The sequence below is a fragment of the Pavona decussata genome, unplaced genomic scaffold, assembly GCF_977016875.1.
Source record: "Pavona decussata unplaced genomic scaffold, jaPavDecu1.1 SCAFFOLD_14, whole genome shotgun sequence".
Classification (NCBI taxonomy): domain Eukaryota; kingdom Metazoa; phylum Cnidaria; class Anthozoa; order Scleractinia; family Agariciidae; genus Pavona; species Pavona decussata.
This window is the reverse complement of record NW_028145437.1, coordinates 1,412,752-1,430,000: the sequence shown is the minus strand read 5'-3', so window position 1 is coordinate 1,430,000 and position 17,249 is coordinate 1,412,752. Positions and strand designations below refer to the sequence as shown.

The following is a 17,249-nucleotide window of genomic DNA, read 5'->3' as shown; positions in this document are numbered from 1 at the left end:
AACGTTCTTACACTTTTTGGCGATTTGAAGCTGAAAACGTTCTTAAGATGTTCTTAAATTACCTGGTATACACTACATGAATTCTAGTTAATCAACGAACGCGACCAGGAAACCTATCAAAGTGCATTGCCTGTTGAGATATGGTATCAAGAACTGCAGATAATGACAAACCGAGATGTGTGTCAGCATTGTTAATGTTATACAAAACATACCCTTAAGTATTTTGGTTAATTTACATCAGTGTTACCTTGATTTTTTTTATACAGATTAATAAAATAAAAACGTTCTAAATCGACTCTCAGCCTGAGGGATGTTCTTAATACGTTCTTAAAATTTTGGTTAATCTCAGCCTCGACGTTCTTATAAAAATCAAAGGCTCCTGTGAGCCAACTCGTGAATGCAGATGACACATAGTAATTGCAATTTAGACGGCTACGGAAACTTCCTCAAAAGCTAAAAGAAATTATATCTTTGCCCGATTATGTAACGAAAAATGACCATTCTTGTACTATTAAAATGATTGTCAAATTATTCTGTACAGATTGAATAAGCCGATTATTCTGATCCGCCGATTAAAAAATATCACGTGTTTTTTTTATTCAAAGTTTATAGGAGCACGCCATGTGCAGCTACGTCATGCAAATTCGTGTGATAGTCCGCGGCTACTGGATTTCGCGATCGGGCTAGTGGATTCTAACCATCACTTGCCCGATGGGCAAGTGAAGTTTTTTTGGGAATTAAAATTACAAAATTACTGTAGGGCAAGCCGATCTCACAAAGGGAAATATGTTCAACAAAGTATCGCATTACGATTCATGCCCGACATAAATGCGTGAAATTTTTCCTTTGGAGTTCAGTCCACGCAATCCTCAAGTAAAAATAATGAACTATGACAAGCTCTTGCTAAATAAGAATTATTTATCGACCGCGTCCTTTTGCTTTCCCATAAATTACCAGTTGTAAATTTCGAAAATGAAACATTTTTTCCCTTTGAAACCTCTATGAAAGCTGACAAGATCTTAAAAGTGTTCATTTCACCAGAAATTTGCATAATTTTGTTTACGACGTCAATGATGCGTGACATGGCACGTTCCGCTTTCGCGTGAAAACTGACAAATTAAATTATTTTTTAAATAAATTATTTTTAAATTAAATTATTTTTAATTCTTGAAAGAAACCGCACTTCGTAGAAAAAAACGAAAAAATCCTATAACTTTGCTCAGATTCAACGAAAAATCCCCATTCTTACACTAAAATGATTGTCAAATTATTCTCTACAGAATGAATGAGAGAATTCTGACGCGTCGTGAAACAAATTTTCACGTTTTTTTTTTTTTCACTAATTGAGTTTACGACCCCGGACTTTCTGAAAAACTGAAAAAACTTGAAACTTTGCTCAGATTGAACGAAAAATCGCCATTCTTGCACTAAATGATCGTCAAATTATTCTCTACATATTGAATAAGAATTTCCTGATGCGCCATGAACAACAAATGTTCGCGTGTTTTTTTCCACTAATTGAATTTAAAACTCATTCACTGCGCACGCCCGAAAGTTAACGACAAAACCGACTGATCGACTGATCGACCAAGTCGAGAGTCAGCTATCGCTATAACTCGTTCATTGCGCATGCGCGCATTCACGAGTTAAAAATGGTTCTCAAAAAAAAAAACAGAGTGTACCTACTGTAAACTGTATCATGCATGTAGCATTGACTAAACGCGCAATCTCATAGCCCTGTCTTCTGTTTGTCTTAAACAATGGTTTGAGCCAGACTTTGTTTACTGATAACCGGCTAATAGAGTTTTTCTCAAATAATTTGTGACTCCCACCAAAGGTCTACTCGATAGAGTGAAGTGAATTTTATTTGCCCTCATTTTAAACGTGAGTCTGAAACTGGCTAATCTTCAATTGTTAACACTGTAGAACAATGGAACTATCTGTCGTTAGCTTTTATACTAGAATCAACCCTAAAGGCTTTTACTGACAAGAATGTTTGGAGAGAGATTCCATTTGATTAAATTAATTTCAACCTTATGTTGGTTTGTTAACAGACTGTATTTTAGGTACTTTAAAAATTTCTTGTAATAAATAAATTGAGATTTCAAAACAATCGTGGAAAAAGCAAAAATTTGATGTTGTAGACATTTCCCATTATCAGGTACACTGTCTATGGTAAGCAAAAAAGACAGTTTCTGTACAAACCTCGGGTAATTCACACCAAAGCATTCTCATATTTCTCAGTGTTCCTTTTGCCAGCTCCTCCAAGAATTGCTCATCATTTGATGACATATCGCTGCTCAGTCGGCGGCGACTGAGTGTCCTCTCACGCTGAAGGGTGCACCTGGTGTAAACTTGGTACAGAGGCTCTGTTGAGTAAGTGAATGTGCACAAGGAAGATGTTTCAGAGGTACGGGTGCTAGGGTTTTAAAATTGTTTTTGGCTGAAATTTTACAAAACATTTTGATTATTTGGTATTTTCTTTTGTTCCAATTGATCCGGAGAAATTAACTCTAACAATCAATTTGACTCTCATGTCTTCCAAAAGAAAACGGTTCCCCCACAGGCCCGCAACATTTTAAATTCAAAACTGATCTACAGCAAAAAAATACTGACCTTCGATAGCGCTGTATTTATCATCATCTAAAAAAAAGATAACAAACAAAACTACATTGAATTTTCTACATGGTTTGACACGTGTTACAGATGAATTTTCAAAGCAAAACATCTTGTGTTTATACAAGGTCAAGATGCACTTGTCTGTGCAGCTACAAAATTGTTCTGAGACTTTAGAACTTACAGTTTTTACATATACCTAATACAATTAATTCATTTATCACAAAATACCTGATAAACAATCATGTTCCTAACACATTTTGTTACTTCTTTATTTAATATCTCAAACAATGCTTTACATCTACCTGAAGAAAATGCATCTTCTGAAGGTTCATGGATAGGCTACACAAGAAATAAAAGTAAAATAAAATTTACAAATATTCCAACACAGCTTACCAGTGACTAAAATTACTGAGTGAGATTCTGTCCCCTCCTTCCCAGCAAACTAAACAATTTATTCCGTACTTTGTCTATTAGAAGCATCATTGACAAAGAAAACAAAATCTATGTCCCTGGCAGAAGTTGAATCCATGGCCTTCTGTGCAGTGGTCAGATGCTTAAACCAACGATCTGGAAGGTGTTTCTTGACAAGCAAAGCCATCTTCACTTAATGCACATAGTTGACACTCATCCTGTCTATTTCTATCAGCAATTTTGTAAGCATTGCGTGGTCAAATTATAGATTGGTTATTACTGCACCACACACTCCACATTAACATGCACTACTTTATTACCACTGCAATTTGGAAATGTTGGTTTTCTGTGGAGTGAGAAAGACTGGAGAACCCACAGAAAATTAACCTCCGTGGAGCAGAAATAAGAACAACAAAACAAACTCAGTAGACATGTAGCACCAACTCCAGAAATTAGAAACCAAAATGATATACATAATTATATTAATTTACCTAAACAGCAAAATGAAACCACACAACAAACCTACAAATTAACAAACCAAGGATTCAAAGTGAATGCAGTTCCAGATCACCTACCTCCATATAGATACTTTCCAGTTCATTGTATCCCTTCCCGTCAGGGTGGGGCTCAGGAGGGGAAATATTTTCAGGAGGAACACAATAGTCATGTGATGAATCTGACGAGAATGAACTCTCTGATGAGGCTGAAATAGATGATGAAAGTGACATCAATTTTAACAATGCAGGTCCGGCTTCCTTTTCACTCCTTTCTTTGAATTAGGATAATTTGTTGCTCAAGAGAAGCATTTTCTACATTTTTCAGTAAGACACAAACACTGAAAAGGAAACTGCAGGAAATTGTGATTCAATGGTACAGTGTAATGTAAACTTGTGAACCTTGCCTTATTCTGTGTTATTACGATTGTCAGAAGGGCTGACAGCAAGTGATTTGTTTAATTGGGTTTTGACCAGCTGAAAAGCACAACAAGCAAGATGGGGCATTGTTTACTTCAATACTTTGTTGTTTTTGTTGTCTTTTTTTAATAATAACAGTACTTATAATACTTATTACTATACTTAAAGTACTAAGAATGTTAACTATACATACTACAATACAATACACTAGTTACAATACTAACAATATTCAATACATTCTGCTGCTTAATTCCTCATCTTCTAAGACTGGTAGAGGTACAAATCTGAAACACCTTTTTAAAACCAACCAAAAGTGCTTCTCAGTAACTTTCATTTGAATGGTCAAACTGGTTTTCAAAGACTTAAAATTAGAACCACCTTCTACTGCATAACCGCCACCATGGCAAAGTTCACAGCACCACAGGAAGATATAATTTGCTCTCTAGCTTTCATTTGGCATGTAAATGGTTACACTTTTGGGTTTCATCCACACAATCCTGAGTTAGAAACATCTTTTATATAACATCATAGCATAGTAAGCAGCACTACCAGACAGTATTGCTCAATAGCTCTCATTCAAATAAGCACACTTAAAGATTTCATCCAGAGAGTCAAAAGTTAGAGAAACCTTGTACAGTATCTTTAACAGCACCACAGAAAAAAACTTCTCAGAGGTTTATTTGAATTGTCACACTTCTGATTTAATCCATAGAGACAAAACATAAAAACACATTGTAATGCAAAATAATCAGAACTGCAGGAAAAATACAATTGTGCTAAACAAAAGCTTTCATTTCAGTGGTTAATATTGTTACTGTTGAGAATGATGTATTATTCTAGAAAGTAACACTGGTATACTCGGAAAAAAGAGATCCTAGTGCTCCTATCAGGAGTCGAACCTAAGACCTTCCGATTACTAGTTTGGATGCTCTACCACTGAGCTTCAGGAGACTCATGGGAGCTAAGGCCATTAAACTAGGTTCATGGGACAAATCTCCTGCATACTGCTAGGATTTGAATGTTGAACGTGTGGTATATGAAATAAATGTGATGGTATATTTCAAGCCTGGTGAATGAATGAGAATGATGCATTATTCTAGAAAGTGACACAGGCATACTCGGTTGTTGTGTACTCTTGTTATTATTGCACTGCAGGATTTTATCCACCAAATAAAACATTGCAACCACAAAATAATAATCCTGACTTGACTCTAAGGTCAAACTGGACACAAAACTCAAATTTACCATCATCATGATCCTCATTGTCGTCATCTTCATTGTTTTGAACAGTTGGAATTATATACTCATGGCTGTCGCTGTCCTCCTCATCATCATCTTCTTCATGTTCCTCTGTAGGTGGTTCAGTGTATTCATGATCATCACTGTCAGATGACTCTGATTCATCTGTACTCAGCTCTGTTACATGAGATGCCAACAAACAGAAGAAGCTATTAGTTAAAAGATGCATCATTTGAAAGCACTTTAAAAACGTTCCATCTGCAAATTTTGTGCTTTTGTGAACAAAGGGTGAAATATCTTTTAGTTACAAATTGTAGCTCTTTGCTCAGTAAGTTGATGGCCAACATACATACTTTTGTTTTGTAAGACATATTACAAAGGATTAAAGACACAATCCACCAGCGTAATTATATGAGGTACTTTATGAGGCTTTGTAATCCATCACTGGTCATCTTCAATGAGCCAATTCCAAGTTTAAGAAAGAGCATTTTACAGGAATTTACAGTGTTAATAATGTTTGTAAAATCTGTGAACAAGATTTTCAAGGATAAAAGGCAGTTTTGAGTGAACAAAACCATCTCCTGGCCCACTTTAAACTTACAGATACACATTTTAGAAAAAGTGGCCAGACAATGTCCATATAATTTGACCAACTATTGTTCTGACCCTAAAACTTTTTGTATAACATAAAAGAGGACTTGTGAGACATATAATTTCTGCCAAGTGAGAAAAATCAGTTGCTGGAGTAATAAATTACAGCGGAACCTCGATTTAATGAACCTCTATATAACGAAGTTCCTGGTTTAACGAAAGATATTCTCCAGCCCGGCGTTTCAAAATGTATGGAACAATATCTAGTTATAATGAACCGACAATATAACAAACCAATTTCCCTAGTCCCTTCACACTTCATTAAATCAAGGTTTCTCTGTACAGTAAATCACAAAAGAGATGCACGTAATAATAACATTGCTCTAACCACAAGTCAATCCATTTAACGTTTGCTTTTTCCTCCTCACACTATCCATAAACCCAACCACAGCCAGCTCGTCAGCTGCTTCATAAGACACAGCCGTCTTTTTCTCATGAAGCTCTTCCATGAACTCACTGACAACATTTTCATCAGGTGCAACATAAGTACCATCAGACTCCTCCATGGGGGCAGTGGGCGGATTGCGAGCTGACTGAGCTCGTTTGGGTGGACTAGCTCCAAGAAAAGCATGCTCATAAGCATAAGAGTATTCTGCTTGTTCTAGACAAGGATAAGATAAAGGGGAACACTTTGAGACCTGAGACATCATACAGTGTACAGTCAACTCTCGCCTTGTGGACACCCCACTATTACCGACACCCCGATAATAAATTATGGACAGCACCTAGAACCCCGGCAAATAAATTACACACATTTGACTGAAATAAATTCCCTCTATTGCAGACTCTCGCTAATAAGGTCTCTAACTCTTGGACCAGAGGGTGTCCACAACAAAGGGAGTTGACTGTATAAGGGGATCTCTAATCACTGAATATTATAGTAAATAGTGTGAGTAGCACATTAAAAAAAATCAGTGATAATGCTGATTTGCTATGTCAGTAACTAAAGTACCGTCCATATAATTAACTTGTAAAATGAATAATTCATGCTTTTGATAGACCATAACACTAGTTTGGCTTGGCTGCATTGAAGTTTGTATATTAACTGTAAGGCCTTTCTCATACCTCTCCCCAACCCATCCACATTTGATCACAGATTTGTTACTATTTTAGTATCCTTTGTTTGTCATTCTGTTAGGGTTTGTTCATCCAAAATAATTATTATTATTTTGCCCTACTTTCATGGATCACATAGTTCAGAAAATATCCACATCCCTCCACAGAAGGGATTGGAAATTTCTGAGACCCCTCTGTTATCTGGAACACAGTAAAAACAAACCTAAAAAGTCATACACCTTTTGGTTTTTCAAACATCTTTAAAAGCTCTACCACAATACATGTAGCAGCCACAGACAATGTTGAATGTGAGTTGCGTACAATTTTCTTTTCTTTTCTTTTTTTGCATCAGGCTAGCTGGACACATTACAGAAATCACTTACCACATTGATAATCTATAGCTGTACCTTCTAAATCAACCTAAATGAAGCATTACCTTGGGTCTTAACAATCTGTGAGCCAGCGATGCAGACATGCGAGGCACTCAGGTTAGCCTAAAAAACACTCCAGTTAGCCTAAAAGCACCCCGGTTAGCCTAAATAGCACTCAGGTTAGCTTAAATAGCTCCCCGGTTAGCTTAACAGGTACCATTTATGTTGGGGGTTGTTCATGCCTCGCATGCCTCGCTGACTCGTATATTGTATACACTCCATTACCTTCAGCAGTTGCAACCCTTGGTATATTACCAGCAGACACAGATTTGCTGACGTGGGGTCTACCAGCACCTCCTTGGGATTGATCATAAGAAGAGGCTGGCCTTGGGCCGCGTGGCACTGGCGGCAAAGGTGGACCTTTTACAGACGATTTGTCCATCGCAGCGACAGCCCCGGGAGGGAGGGGTGGTGGTCGCCTGTTGGCTTGAACAGCATCATTTGAGGGACGACTGGCACCATGTTGGAGAGTTTTCACTCGTGTTGCTAACCTTTTCTTGGGAATTATTGACGAATTGCCATGACCTACATGTCACAAAGAGAATAATAAGAAAGATACAGTTTATCAGTCAGTGCCACAGGAATACTCAGAGAAACATTCTGACTCTACCAATGGGAGTCAAACCTATGAAATATTAGTTTTATTTCAGTAGTCCAGATGGTCTAAAACTGAGCTACAGCCAGGCCATATTTTCAAAGCAGTTTGTACAAGTAGGAAGTCAAAGGCATGCAAATTTAGAGCATATGGCTAAGCTTTATACCACTAAATTTGCACTCGTCAGTTGTAGCACTTGCTAACTAAGATTCTACATTTATATTTACATGTTATTTGGTTGGTAAAATCACACCAACCATAAAAATAAATAAAATTAGTAAATGAATAAGATACAGATATTTAACAATTATTCCACGAGCGCACATTGGATATGAGATGATAGATAGCCAACGAGGTGCGCAGCGCCGAGTTGGCTATAATCATCTCATATCCAACAAGCGTGAGTGGAATAATTGTTTTATTAAAAACAATCAAGAATTTTTGCTAGATTTTGCTGATTTCGCTTTGCAAGAACAATTGGAAGACAATTTAACTGTCTCTATTTCTCGGGCATGGTATGATGGCTCATATACCATGGCCGCTAAGCCAATCAAACCGCTCGAATTCCGTTATACAATGATCCAGTTTTTAATAAATCAATATATAAAATAATGATATGAAAGTCAAATAAAGAAAACTATATAAACTATATACTAATACAAGAAAAGCTAATAACCTATGTTTAAATATTTCCAAAGAGGTTGACGAAACAATGGCCTCTGGGAGGCAGTTCCAGTCTGCTATAGTTTTTGGGAAGAAAGAAGATGAGCTGGTGCAAAGCACTCCATTATGTGAGAGGCAGTACATCCAATAACATCAAGACACACTGAATGTAAGCATCAACACCTGGTGTGAGATTGTCAGGTGTAAAACGGTGATGTGATATTTTATATTTCCTTAAACTTGTAACGTTTTAATCAGCTATTTTCTTGTAGAATTTCCTACAAATCCAGTGGTCAATCAAACCTCTCAAAGGTTGGCCTTATTGATATAAGTTTGACTGTAAAAATAACAATTCCATGAAATTCACCACAGCATTCAATTTACTTTAGATACACTAAGTTTATACATGGAGGTGGCTGCCTGCTCTAAACCTCTTCTGAGACCTTTCTTTATCACGGCAGCTGTCTGTGACTTATACAAGACCCTTACCTCCTGTCTCAGCTGGGGTATCACCTGATGCAGTGTTCTCTTTGTCTTCTTCAAGACTTTCTACTGTTCTAGACCTCACCCTTGCCACAGCCTCTGCTGACGGAGGACTGGGTCTCGCAGGTGGATGCTTTTGCACTTCATGCCCTGGTGTATAAAATGACAAAGAAATCAAAAAATGAATGTAAAGAAATTACAGTTGCAAGGGTGCAGTGTACATTTCAGTGTTTATGTGTTGGACTGAATGCCAGAGCAATTGATAAACTCAGAGCAATAATTTTATTGATAAACTCAGAGCAATAAACAGCTAACAGATGACGAACAAAACATAAAATGACACAAACTCTCTTAAGGTGTACATTGTAACTGGGGACATTGTAAACATAAAGAAATCAAATCGAGCAGATGTCTCCAAAATAGAAGAAAATAGCCTTTATCTAGATTAAAATAATAATAAATTATTTCCTAATAAATAGGCATAATATTCTAATTGAACCTTGGTCTTTGTAACTGTCTTACACGGTAACCCTGTGATGATAGAGCATACCAAACCACATACAAATAATTATGGTGGAAGGTAAGGAAGCTTTGGTGTAATATTTAACAATTTTTCCATGAGTGCTCATTGGATATGAGATGAAACACTGTAGATAGGTGCATAGCACTGAAGTTGGGTATAATCATCTGATATCCAGCAAGCATGCATGAAATAATTGTTTTATTATAAACAACATAGAAACACTGCTAGATCTCTCTGGTTTCATTTTTCCAAGAAAGACCAGAAGACTATAAATTTTTAATGGTTGCCATTTCTTGGCATGGTTTAATGGCTGATATCTTATGGCCACTAAGCCAATCAGACCTTTGGTATATTGCATTATGCAATGATCCAGTTTTCTACAATTAACAAATCGACGGCAGTTTTCTATGGTCTATACTCTTATAGACCATAAAATGACGTCAAAAAATGTTCAAAACTCAAGTGGAACCACGAGCCGCAGGCGAGTGGTTTCACTGCCAGGTTTTGGACATTTTATGGCGTCATTTTATGGTCTATAAGAGTATAGACCATAGAAAACTGCCGTCGATTTGTTTTTTACAATGACATGGAAAAAGTGCGAGCGGAATTGGCTTTTTTTTTTCGTTGAGAAAGCGCGCGCGTTACATCTGACGTCATTTTTATTGTCTGTACTCTTATAGACAATAGCTACGAGCCAATCAGCGCGCGGGAATTTGGACAGTTATTGTAAAATAAACCTTATGCTACTCCCTTGAAAGTGATTCCACTACTTTTGTACAACATGTTCATGGTACTGTATGTTCAATCCAAACTAAATAATCATGGATACATGACACCTTCATTAATTTGAAAGTTTGCTATACAGGTAGTTACTGCTTTTGATCTCAAGCTGTTTTACCCTTTCCATGTTTTTGTTGATTCAGTCAAAAATTCCATAGAGTCAGTCTAATGTAAACTGCAAACCTGCATGGTAGGAATTAAATGTAGAATGAGAGTAGAATACAGACTGCAGACTGTTAGCTTGAGTTAATTTAAGCTGGCACCACAGTGTAGATCACAATGTACACCAGATTCTAAAAATACCTGACTGAGTCTTAATGTGAGCCTACATGAAGTTTGTACTCTGCAATCTGCAGTTTGCATTTTGCACTCAATTCCAATCTGTGCTTGACAAACTGACCTTGAGTTTGAGGTTTCTCTTGTGCAGCTCCGGGTTTTGGTCGAAGTTTGGGTTTGGCTACCTCATTAGTTCTTGTTACACTTGCTGAAGGTCTGGACTCAGATTTGTCTAACAGTGAATTTGATGGTGCATTACGTGTTGTCAGTCTTGGTGAAGAATGAGGTGATGGTCGCGGAGATACACCCAGTTTACCACTACTGGCATCCCGGAATGCAAACACAGGCATTGTTGATAACTTTTGTGCTAGTGCAGCGACAGAAGGTTGAGAGGAGTCATTTGTAGAAGATGAAGCTAGCTCAGGGGGAGCTTTTTGAGGAAGAGAAGGTTTACTTCCCATTGATGTCTCAGTTGTTGTATTTTGGCCAGAAAGGTCCTTTGGCAAAGATGGAAGAGGTTTCTTTGGAGCTAAAGGTTTGGATTTGTTACTTGCGGAACTTGAATCATGAGTTCTTGGAGAGATGTTAGGACTGGCAGTCTCCACTGGTCTTGTTTCACTTGACTTGCGAGGTACATGCGGTGATGTTTTGATTTCCAAGCCACCAAATTTCCTCAAGACAGGAGGCGAGGTTTTGCTAATTGTGCTCATTATTTTACGGGGGGTGGGTGGGGAACCTTTACCAGCTGTTTCTACTTTGGAGGGGAGGGGTGGGTTGGAATCCCTAGAAGCGCCACTTCTTTTGCGAGGAGATGGTGGTGTGATTTTGTCACCCCTGGAATTAAAAACACAGGCTGATGATTGTTATTATTATTAAAAGGGATAAAATTATTCACAAAATTTATACAAAGAAAACTCATGATAAAAATATCCTCGTCTGGTTTACATGCATCTGCTCCATAATTAAATTTGATAATTTGACTGTTTAAAGAACATTTTTGAGGAGACAATAATTTTGAAAAGATTTCTCAAGAGGAGGTTGGGAAGGGAACTATTAAGAGTCAACTGCTGCTCAAGGAACTTTTAGGACATAAATCCATCTTCAGAATAATGTATTTCATACATGTAAGAGCTTGCTGAGAAATCCTGTTTTAACAATAAAAAACAACCTTTCCTTGAGCATACAGACACCTGAGGAGACATTAATTTAGAGCAGCCCCAAATACCACCCCACCCCCCTCAATCCCAAGGGGGTTTAGTGGTAGTTAGCCTGTCACGCATAGTGGCCAGTGGTTCTCATGCCATAACAGTCATTCTGACTTCAGAAAGAGACCTTGCTTCATCCACATTTATACAATGGGCAGTCTAAAACTGGTGTTTAGTTTGTGATTATAGCGGTTACCAGTAACACGCGACCTATCGCCTTCAAAAGACTCTGATAAAGTTTGCGTTTTGGTGTACGTCAATCATAGAAAAGCCGTTGAAATTATTTTGAATTCAGACAACAATTCAAAGCAACAGAACCAAGAAATTGACAGTTTTATCCGCTGACAGATGGTAAACTTTATGAAAGTTGATTTCCAAGCCAGTTTATCTAAAAGAATGGGCATTGTTTAGACGAAGCCGCATTTTTTCTGAAACATTTGAAATCGCTACGCGTATAAATAATTTTGCAAAATCAGCGATGCGTGCAAGTGAGCAAATTATCACGTGCAGTGAACATTAAATTTTTTAATTCAAAAATACCTTTTATTTTCCCTTGATCTAGCTGGGAAATCAATTTAAATAAAGTTTACCTTCTCTTAGTGAAGCAAAAATTCTCAGTTTCTTGCCGGGTTACCTTGGAATCTTGTCAGAATTTAAAATAATTTCAACGGCTTTTCTTTGATTGACGTCCACCAAAACGCAACTTTGTCGAAGTCTTTTGAAGGCGATGGGTCGCATGTTATTGGTAACCGCTGTAAAATACATCATGAGATGCAGAAGGTTCTCATAGTCCTCCCTCATAAAAGTTTGCATAAATTAAGGTTAGCCAATCTCAAGACTTGAATTAGCCTTGTACTAGCCAATGTTCTCTGGTAATGAACTGGGGACACCAAAACATGTTAGGAACACCAGTCAGTCACACTACAGTATGAGCTGCAGGTGTGTAGCATACTTCTTTCTCCCTACACATTTGATGTCATTTGTGCATTGTCACAGTACACTTGCATGACCAAATGGAATCTACAGTATTTGTAAAGTATTAAAACAGGTTCCTGTGGACCTCTTAGGAAACCTAACAGGGTGATGTGGGTAAGCCTGCTGTGTACTAGCATCCCATCCTGGGGGAATAGTAAAACTCCTCGTCACTTTATGCTGGGTTTCCTGTGATAGTGGAATTGTGGAGGAAAATTAAGTAAATACATACTCCCAACTACTTCATGTTGTAGAAGAATGAAGCACTGGCCAATTGGGATACAGTGTATCTGTGACCTGATTGCAGCTTTACCTACACTGTTAGTAGTATAATTATTTCACTGACCTTGGAGCTGGATTGTCGTCACAGCCCTCCTCAGAGCCTGATAACTCACTTTCTTGTCTGGGTTGTATTGGTTCATACCACTGATCGTCCTCTGCTAAATCCTTGAGATCCAAATGAGCAGGTCCATTCCTAGTTTCAACAGTTTGACTTATACTTTTTCCAGAAGGTTCTCTACCATTAGTTGTTATACTTTTAGCTATTTCTTCCACTGAAGGTTTCTTGTTATTATTATCAGTAACATTTTTCTGAGAAAGTTCAGATGGCTTTACGCTCGGAGCATTTGGTGGTGGTCTCCGAGGTTTTGGAAGTACAACAGGCTTTGGTGGAATGTTTTCAGGTTTTCCATTCTGTACAGTTGTATCCACCCTAGGCTGATTTCGCTTTCTAGGTACAGGGCGTGGTTTAGCAGTGGGAGGCTGGACCACAGAAGTCTTTGCTGTTCCACCTTTAGCTTCTTCCTCCATACCTGGGAAAGAGATTAGAGAGAAATGGTTTTACTCTATCATATTTACAATTTACCTGCTGAGTGACGGTGTGAAACACAAAGCAACCTTACAATGGACACTGTAGGAGCTCTACTGTATAATCAGTTCATAAGTTAAGAGATTTTAGTTGATGTTAAGATGTATTTTGATATATTGTTCCAAAACCTCAATTTCTGCAATTTGTAGCAAAATATTAAAATGAGGTTGTAATTAAACCAACATTCCCATATATATATTTAGATGAATCAATTAATTAAACAGAACCACAACATTTTAAAAGGCTAGTTAACTAAAGGAACACTTCAAAAATGTTTCTTTTAAACCAATAGAGGTATTAATGAGTTTATTTTTTAATTAGTGATTCAAATTTCATTGGAACCCAGCCACATCAGTTCTGTAAGCTGTTTCTCTCCCACATACATGTATGTACAGTTGTATTGTGTATTGAGTAAGTATTAGTTATTTTTGCAATTTACACGCATTACGTCACATACATGTAATATGTAATTTTGTAATTATGTATTCAATTGATTGATTTAATAATTGACTGATTATAACTTGACAAGCCCCAATTTCAACATACTTATTCTTCTCACTATCTCTAAACATTTTTCTCTCTTTTGTTGGGAGAAGTAATTCAAACATCATCACAACTTATCTTGTGGTATCACTCACTAATTTTTAGAACCACAAGTAATTACCATTGAATATAACTGAGCTCATAAATGTAACCAGCCTTGTAATCAGTGGGCATTTTCCTTAGTTAAACAGCCCTCTTTATGACATATCTTTCGTTAACATTATTTGAATCAACTCCCAGTCGACCAATGTATTTAGGATCTCTTGCAAGTGACTGTGCACCTTAAGTCACCAATGTCCTTGACCCAAGGGTTATTATTCATTTGAGAGCCAATTTTCCTTTTACATGTATATTAAGGTGTGTCACTAGGGTCTTAGGCACGCACAGACTGATGACATGCGCTTAAATAATGTGCGCACAGGAGCTGACACAAGCTCATACAAAACAGTGAACAAGGCAACAATACAACTCTATACAGCCCGGGATCAGAAACAGAAAAGGCATTTCAAAGAAAACATTCTCTGTTATAGTTTGACAAACCAAAATATTGCTGTTCATGTCTTTAAAGATAACAAGTCCCCTGCTGTAAAGTTCACCAATGCCCAAATAAGGATCTTGGTGAATTCCTATTCTAAGATGCATACAGACAGTGTAATCTTTTTGTCGATAAAAATGTCAACTTTCATCTCAATTTTCTCATGTTTCCTTCAGTGAAATTTCCCTGAAATTTCCCCGCTGTAAAGTTCACCAATCCCCAAATAAGGATCTTGCCGAATTCCTATTCTAAGACGCATACGTACAGTGTAATATTCTTGTGTCTGAAAATCTCAACTTTCATCTCGATTTTATCATGTTTCCTTCCGTCAAATTTCCCAAAAAACTGGTACAGAAGTTTCAAACCATTTGCCAGAGTTAGGGATCAATATTCATAAACATTTATAACACATGATTTTAGGCCGTGGCCAATTACCACAAGTTTGCAAAATGCAAAGAATGTGCCTTTGTAACCCCTTCCTAATTTGTACTCTTAAAAGACTTTCCTGGTGGAGTTCTATCTACTGTGAAAATTTCAGAAGATTTCACTGAAGGAAATTGAAAAAAAAATCAAAGCCTAAAGCAGCCTTCACACAGCAAACTAAAGTTGGCAAACTCGTGTTGGCAAACTCAAGTTGGTGTGTGTGAACGGCACAAAAACAGTTGGCAAACAAGTTGGTAAACTGTCGGCGACAAATAGAACTTGCCTCTATTCTCGCCAACTTTTTCACCAACTTTTTCGTGTTGGTAAACTCGTATTTGACGTGTGAACGGTTGGCAAACATGTGTTGGTGACTGTCAACCAATCACAACACGCGCTCTATTCACGTGATTTGCGTGACACTTCACAAAATGGTGGACGGATGTGAAGACGAACGTGCAACTTTTCAATACATTGAGGAAGTTCAAAACTGTCCAGATCTGTGGGACAAAAATGGAAGAACTAGCGGAGAAACTGGGATTAAAAGGCGGGAAGCTCTTGGAAAAGCGTGTTGTACGCTCCAAGGGTGGGATTTCTACTGATATAAGGTTTTGTCCAAGCCTTCTATTTTGCCAGCGCTTTCTGTTTCTTCTTCGGCGATTAACATACAATAGGACCAAGACACAAGCAGCAACTCTACATGAGTGCCACTGCACTACGTCGGCCATGTTGCAAGTGTTGTGATTTGACGCGAGTTTGACGTGTGAAGGCACGAGTTTGCCAACTTTTTGAAGTTCGCCAACACGAGTTTGCCAACTTTAGTTTGCCGTGTGAAGGCCGCTTAATACACACTGACAAATGCCTGTGTTTGAGTAGTTTTAACTCAAGACTCAAAGGCATTGTGTTACCAGCGAGGGTTTGAGGACACAGTTTTGTTATAATTATTATATTTTGGGTGATTTCAATGAATTGGTGGGGAAAAAAATGAAAAAAAAAAAAAAAAGAGAAAACTGGCTAACAAAGCGTGCCATGTTACAAGTGAAAACCCAATGGAGCCACCTGACATACTTCTATGATACAGAATAATAATTATTTTTGCCTGAATACAGGCATATGCATCTGCTACATTCACTCACTTGAACCATAATTCACTATATACTTGCGTTTGGAGATTGTAAATACCATCACAGCTTCGATTAGCATTCAAATCTACATGTACATAAATCGTCACTGATTTCTTAGATGTTCACTAGACACAGTCAAGTAATTTGCAGTATGCAGCAATTATCTGTTTGGAGAGGCATACTTCTGATACAGCTACGGATCATTACTGTGCTAAATTATAGCATATAAATAGCATGCTAGAAGAGCAAAATCTAAAATTAAAACAACGTTATTGGAAGTTTAAATTGTTCACAATGCACAATTTCTAGTTGTCAAGACCACAAGGAAATATTTATCAACACTTCTTATTATCTGGGTTTCATTAAGTAACTGGTCAATATCGTTTAATAATATATTATTGTTTGTACGTAATATTTTACTACGTGACTCATTGAATCGTTTCATAGTGAAACAGATATTTGTTGATCACTTCGCTGCAACAAATAATGGATTATGACACGATGAGATGCATAAAATCAAAAAAAATATTTAGGGTAAGACATCAGACAGATATCAATGGCGTGTGAAGTGCAACAGTGACATCGACTGGTTACAGATATCAAGAGGGAAGCGTTTTGAATGCAGGCTGAATTTGGTAATCAAGAAGATCTGATTGAGAGAGCGAATTTGCTTTTAAACGGTGTTTAAAATGAAAATAATAACAGAAACGAAATTGACTTCTTCTTGACATTTTCTTGTCTTATCATGACACAAAGAAGCTGGCGAAATTCAAGGATAAAATTGAACTTACTCAGTATTAATCGAATACATAATACTTTCTCTGACGATTGATCTGATATCACCGGAAAGTCAGAAAGGAACTTCACTGAAAGCCAAAACAAAAGGAAAACAATCGCCGAGAAATTACAATATTGTGATCAAGCTCAATTTAAGCTTACTC

At 37.3% G+C, this 17,249-nt stretch overlaps 1 protein-coding gene and 2 long non-coding RNA genes across 7 annotated transcripts in view; 2 read left to right on the top strand and 1 right to left on the bottom strand.

The window, feature by feature from the left end:
• LOC146487660 (uncharacterized) overlaps positions 1-2,174 on the top strand; it is a 2,587-nt gene extending 413 nt beyond the window's left edge. The window contains exon 3 of the long non-coding RNA XR_014856747.1: positions 1,678-2,174. This is a non-coding gene — a long non-coding RNA (uncharacterized LOC146487660). The remainder of the gene's footprint in view (positions 1-1,677) is intronic.
• LOC146487658 (uncharacterized) overlaps positions 1-17,249 on the bottom strand; it is a 28,788-nt gene that overhangs the window by 11,111 nt on the left and 428 nt on the right. For 2 of the 5 annotated variants that reach the window (XM_085130081.1, XM_085130098.1), the window contains exons 2-11: positions 13,165-13,630; positions 10,766-11,475; positions 9,063-9,212; positions 7,547-7,846; positions 6,163-6,435; positions 5,190-5,360; positions 3,606-3,733; positions 2,922-2,958; positions 2,617-2,643; positions 2,206-2,369 (exon numbers count right to left, since the gene is read on the bottom strand). In XM_085130081.1, coding sequence (XP_084986207.1) covers positions 2,206-2,369; positions 2,617-2,643; positions 2,922-2,958; positions 3,606-3,733; positions 5,190-5,360; positions 6,163-6,435; positions 7,547-7,846; positions 9,063-9,212; positions 10,766-11,475; positions 13,165-13,630 — 2,426 coding nt within the window. Of the gene's footprint in view, positions 1-2,205; positions 2,370-2,616; positions 2,644-2,921; positions 2,959-3,605; positions 3,734-5,189; positions 5,361-6,162; positions 6,436-7,546; positions 7,847-9,062; positions 9,213-10,765; positions 11,476-13,164; positions 13,631-17,099; positions 17,198-17,249 lie in introns of those variants that run through there. The other 3 variants (XM_085130089.1, XM_085130114.1, XM_085130106.1) reach the window with 2 other exon arrangements.
• LOC146487659 (uncharacterized) lies at positions 9,353-10,836 on the top strand. The gene is made up of 3 exons (XR_014856761.1): positions 9,353-9,957; positions 10,307-10,492; positions 10,701-10,836. It is a non-coding gene; the product is annotated as an uncharacterized LOC146487659 (long non-coding RNA).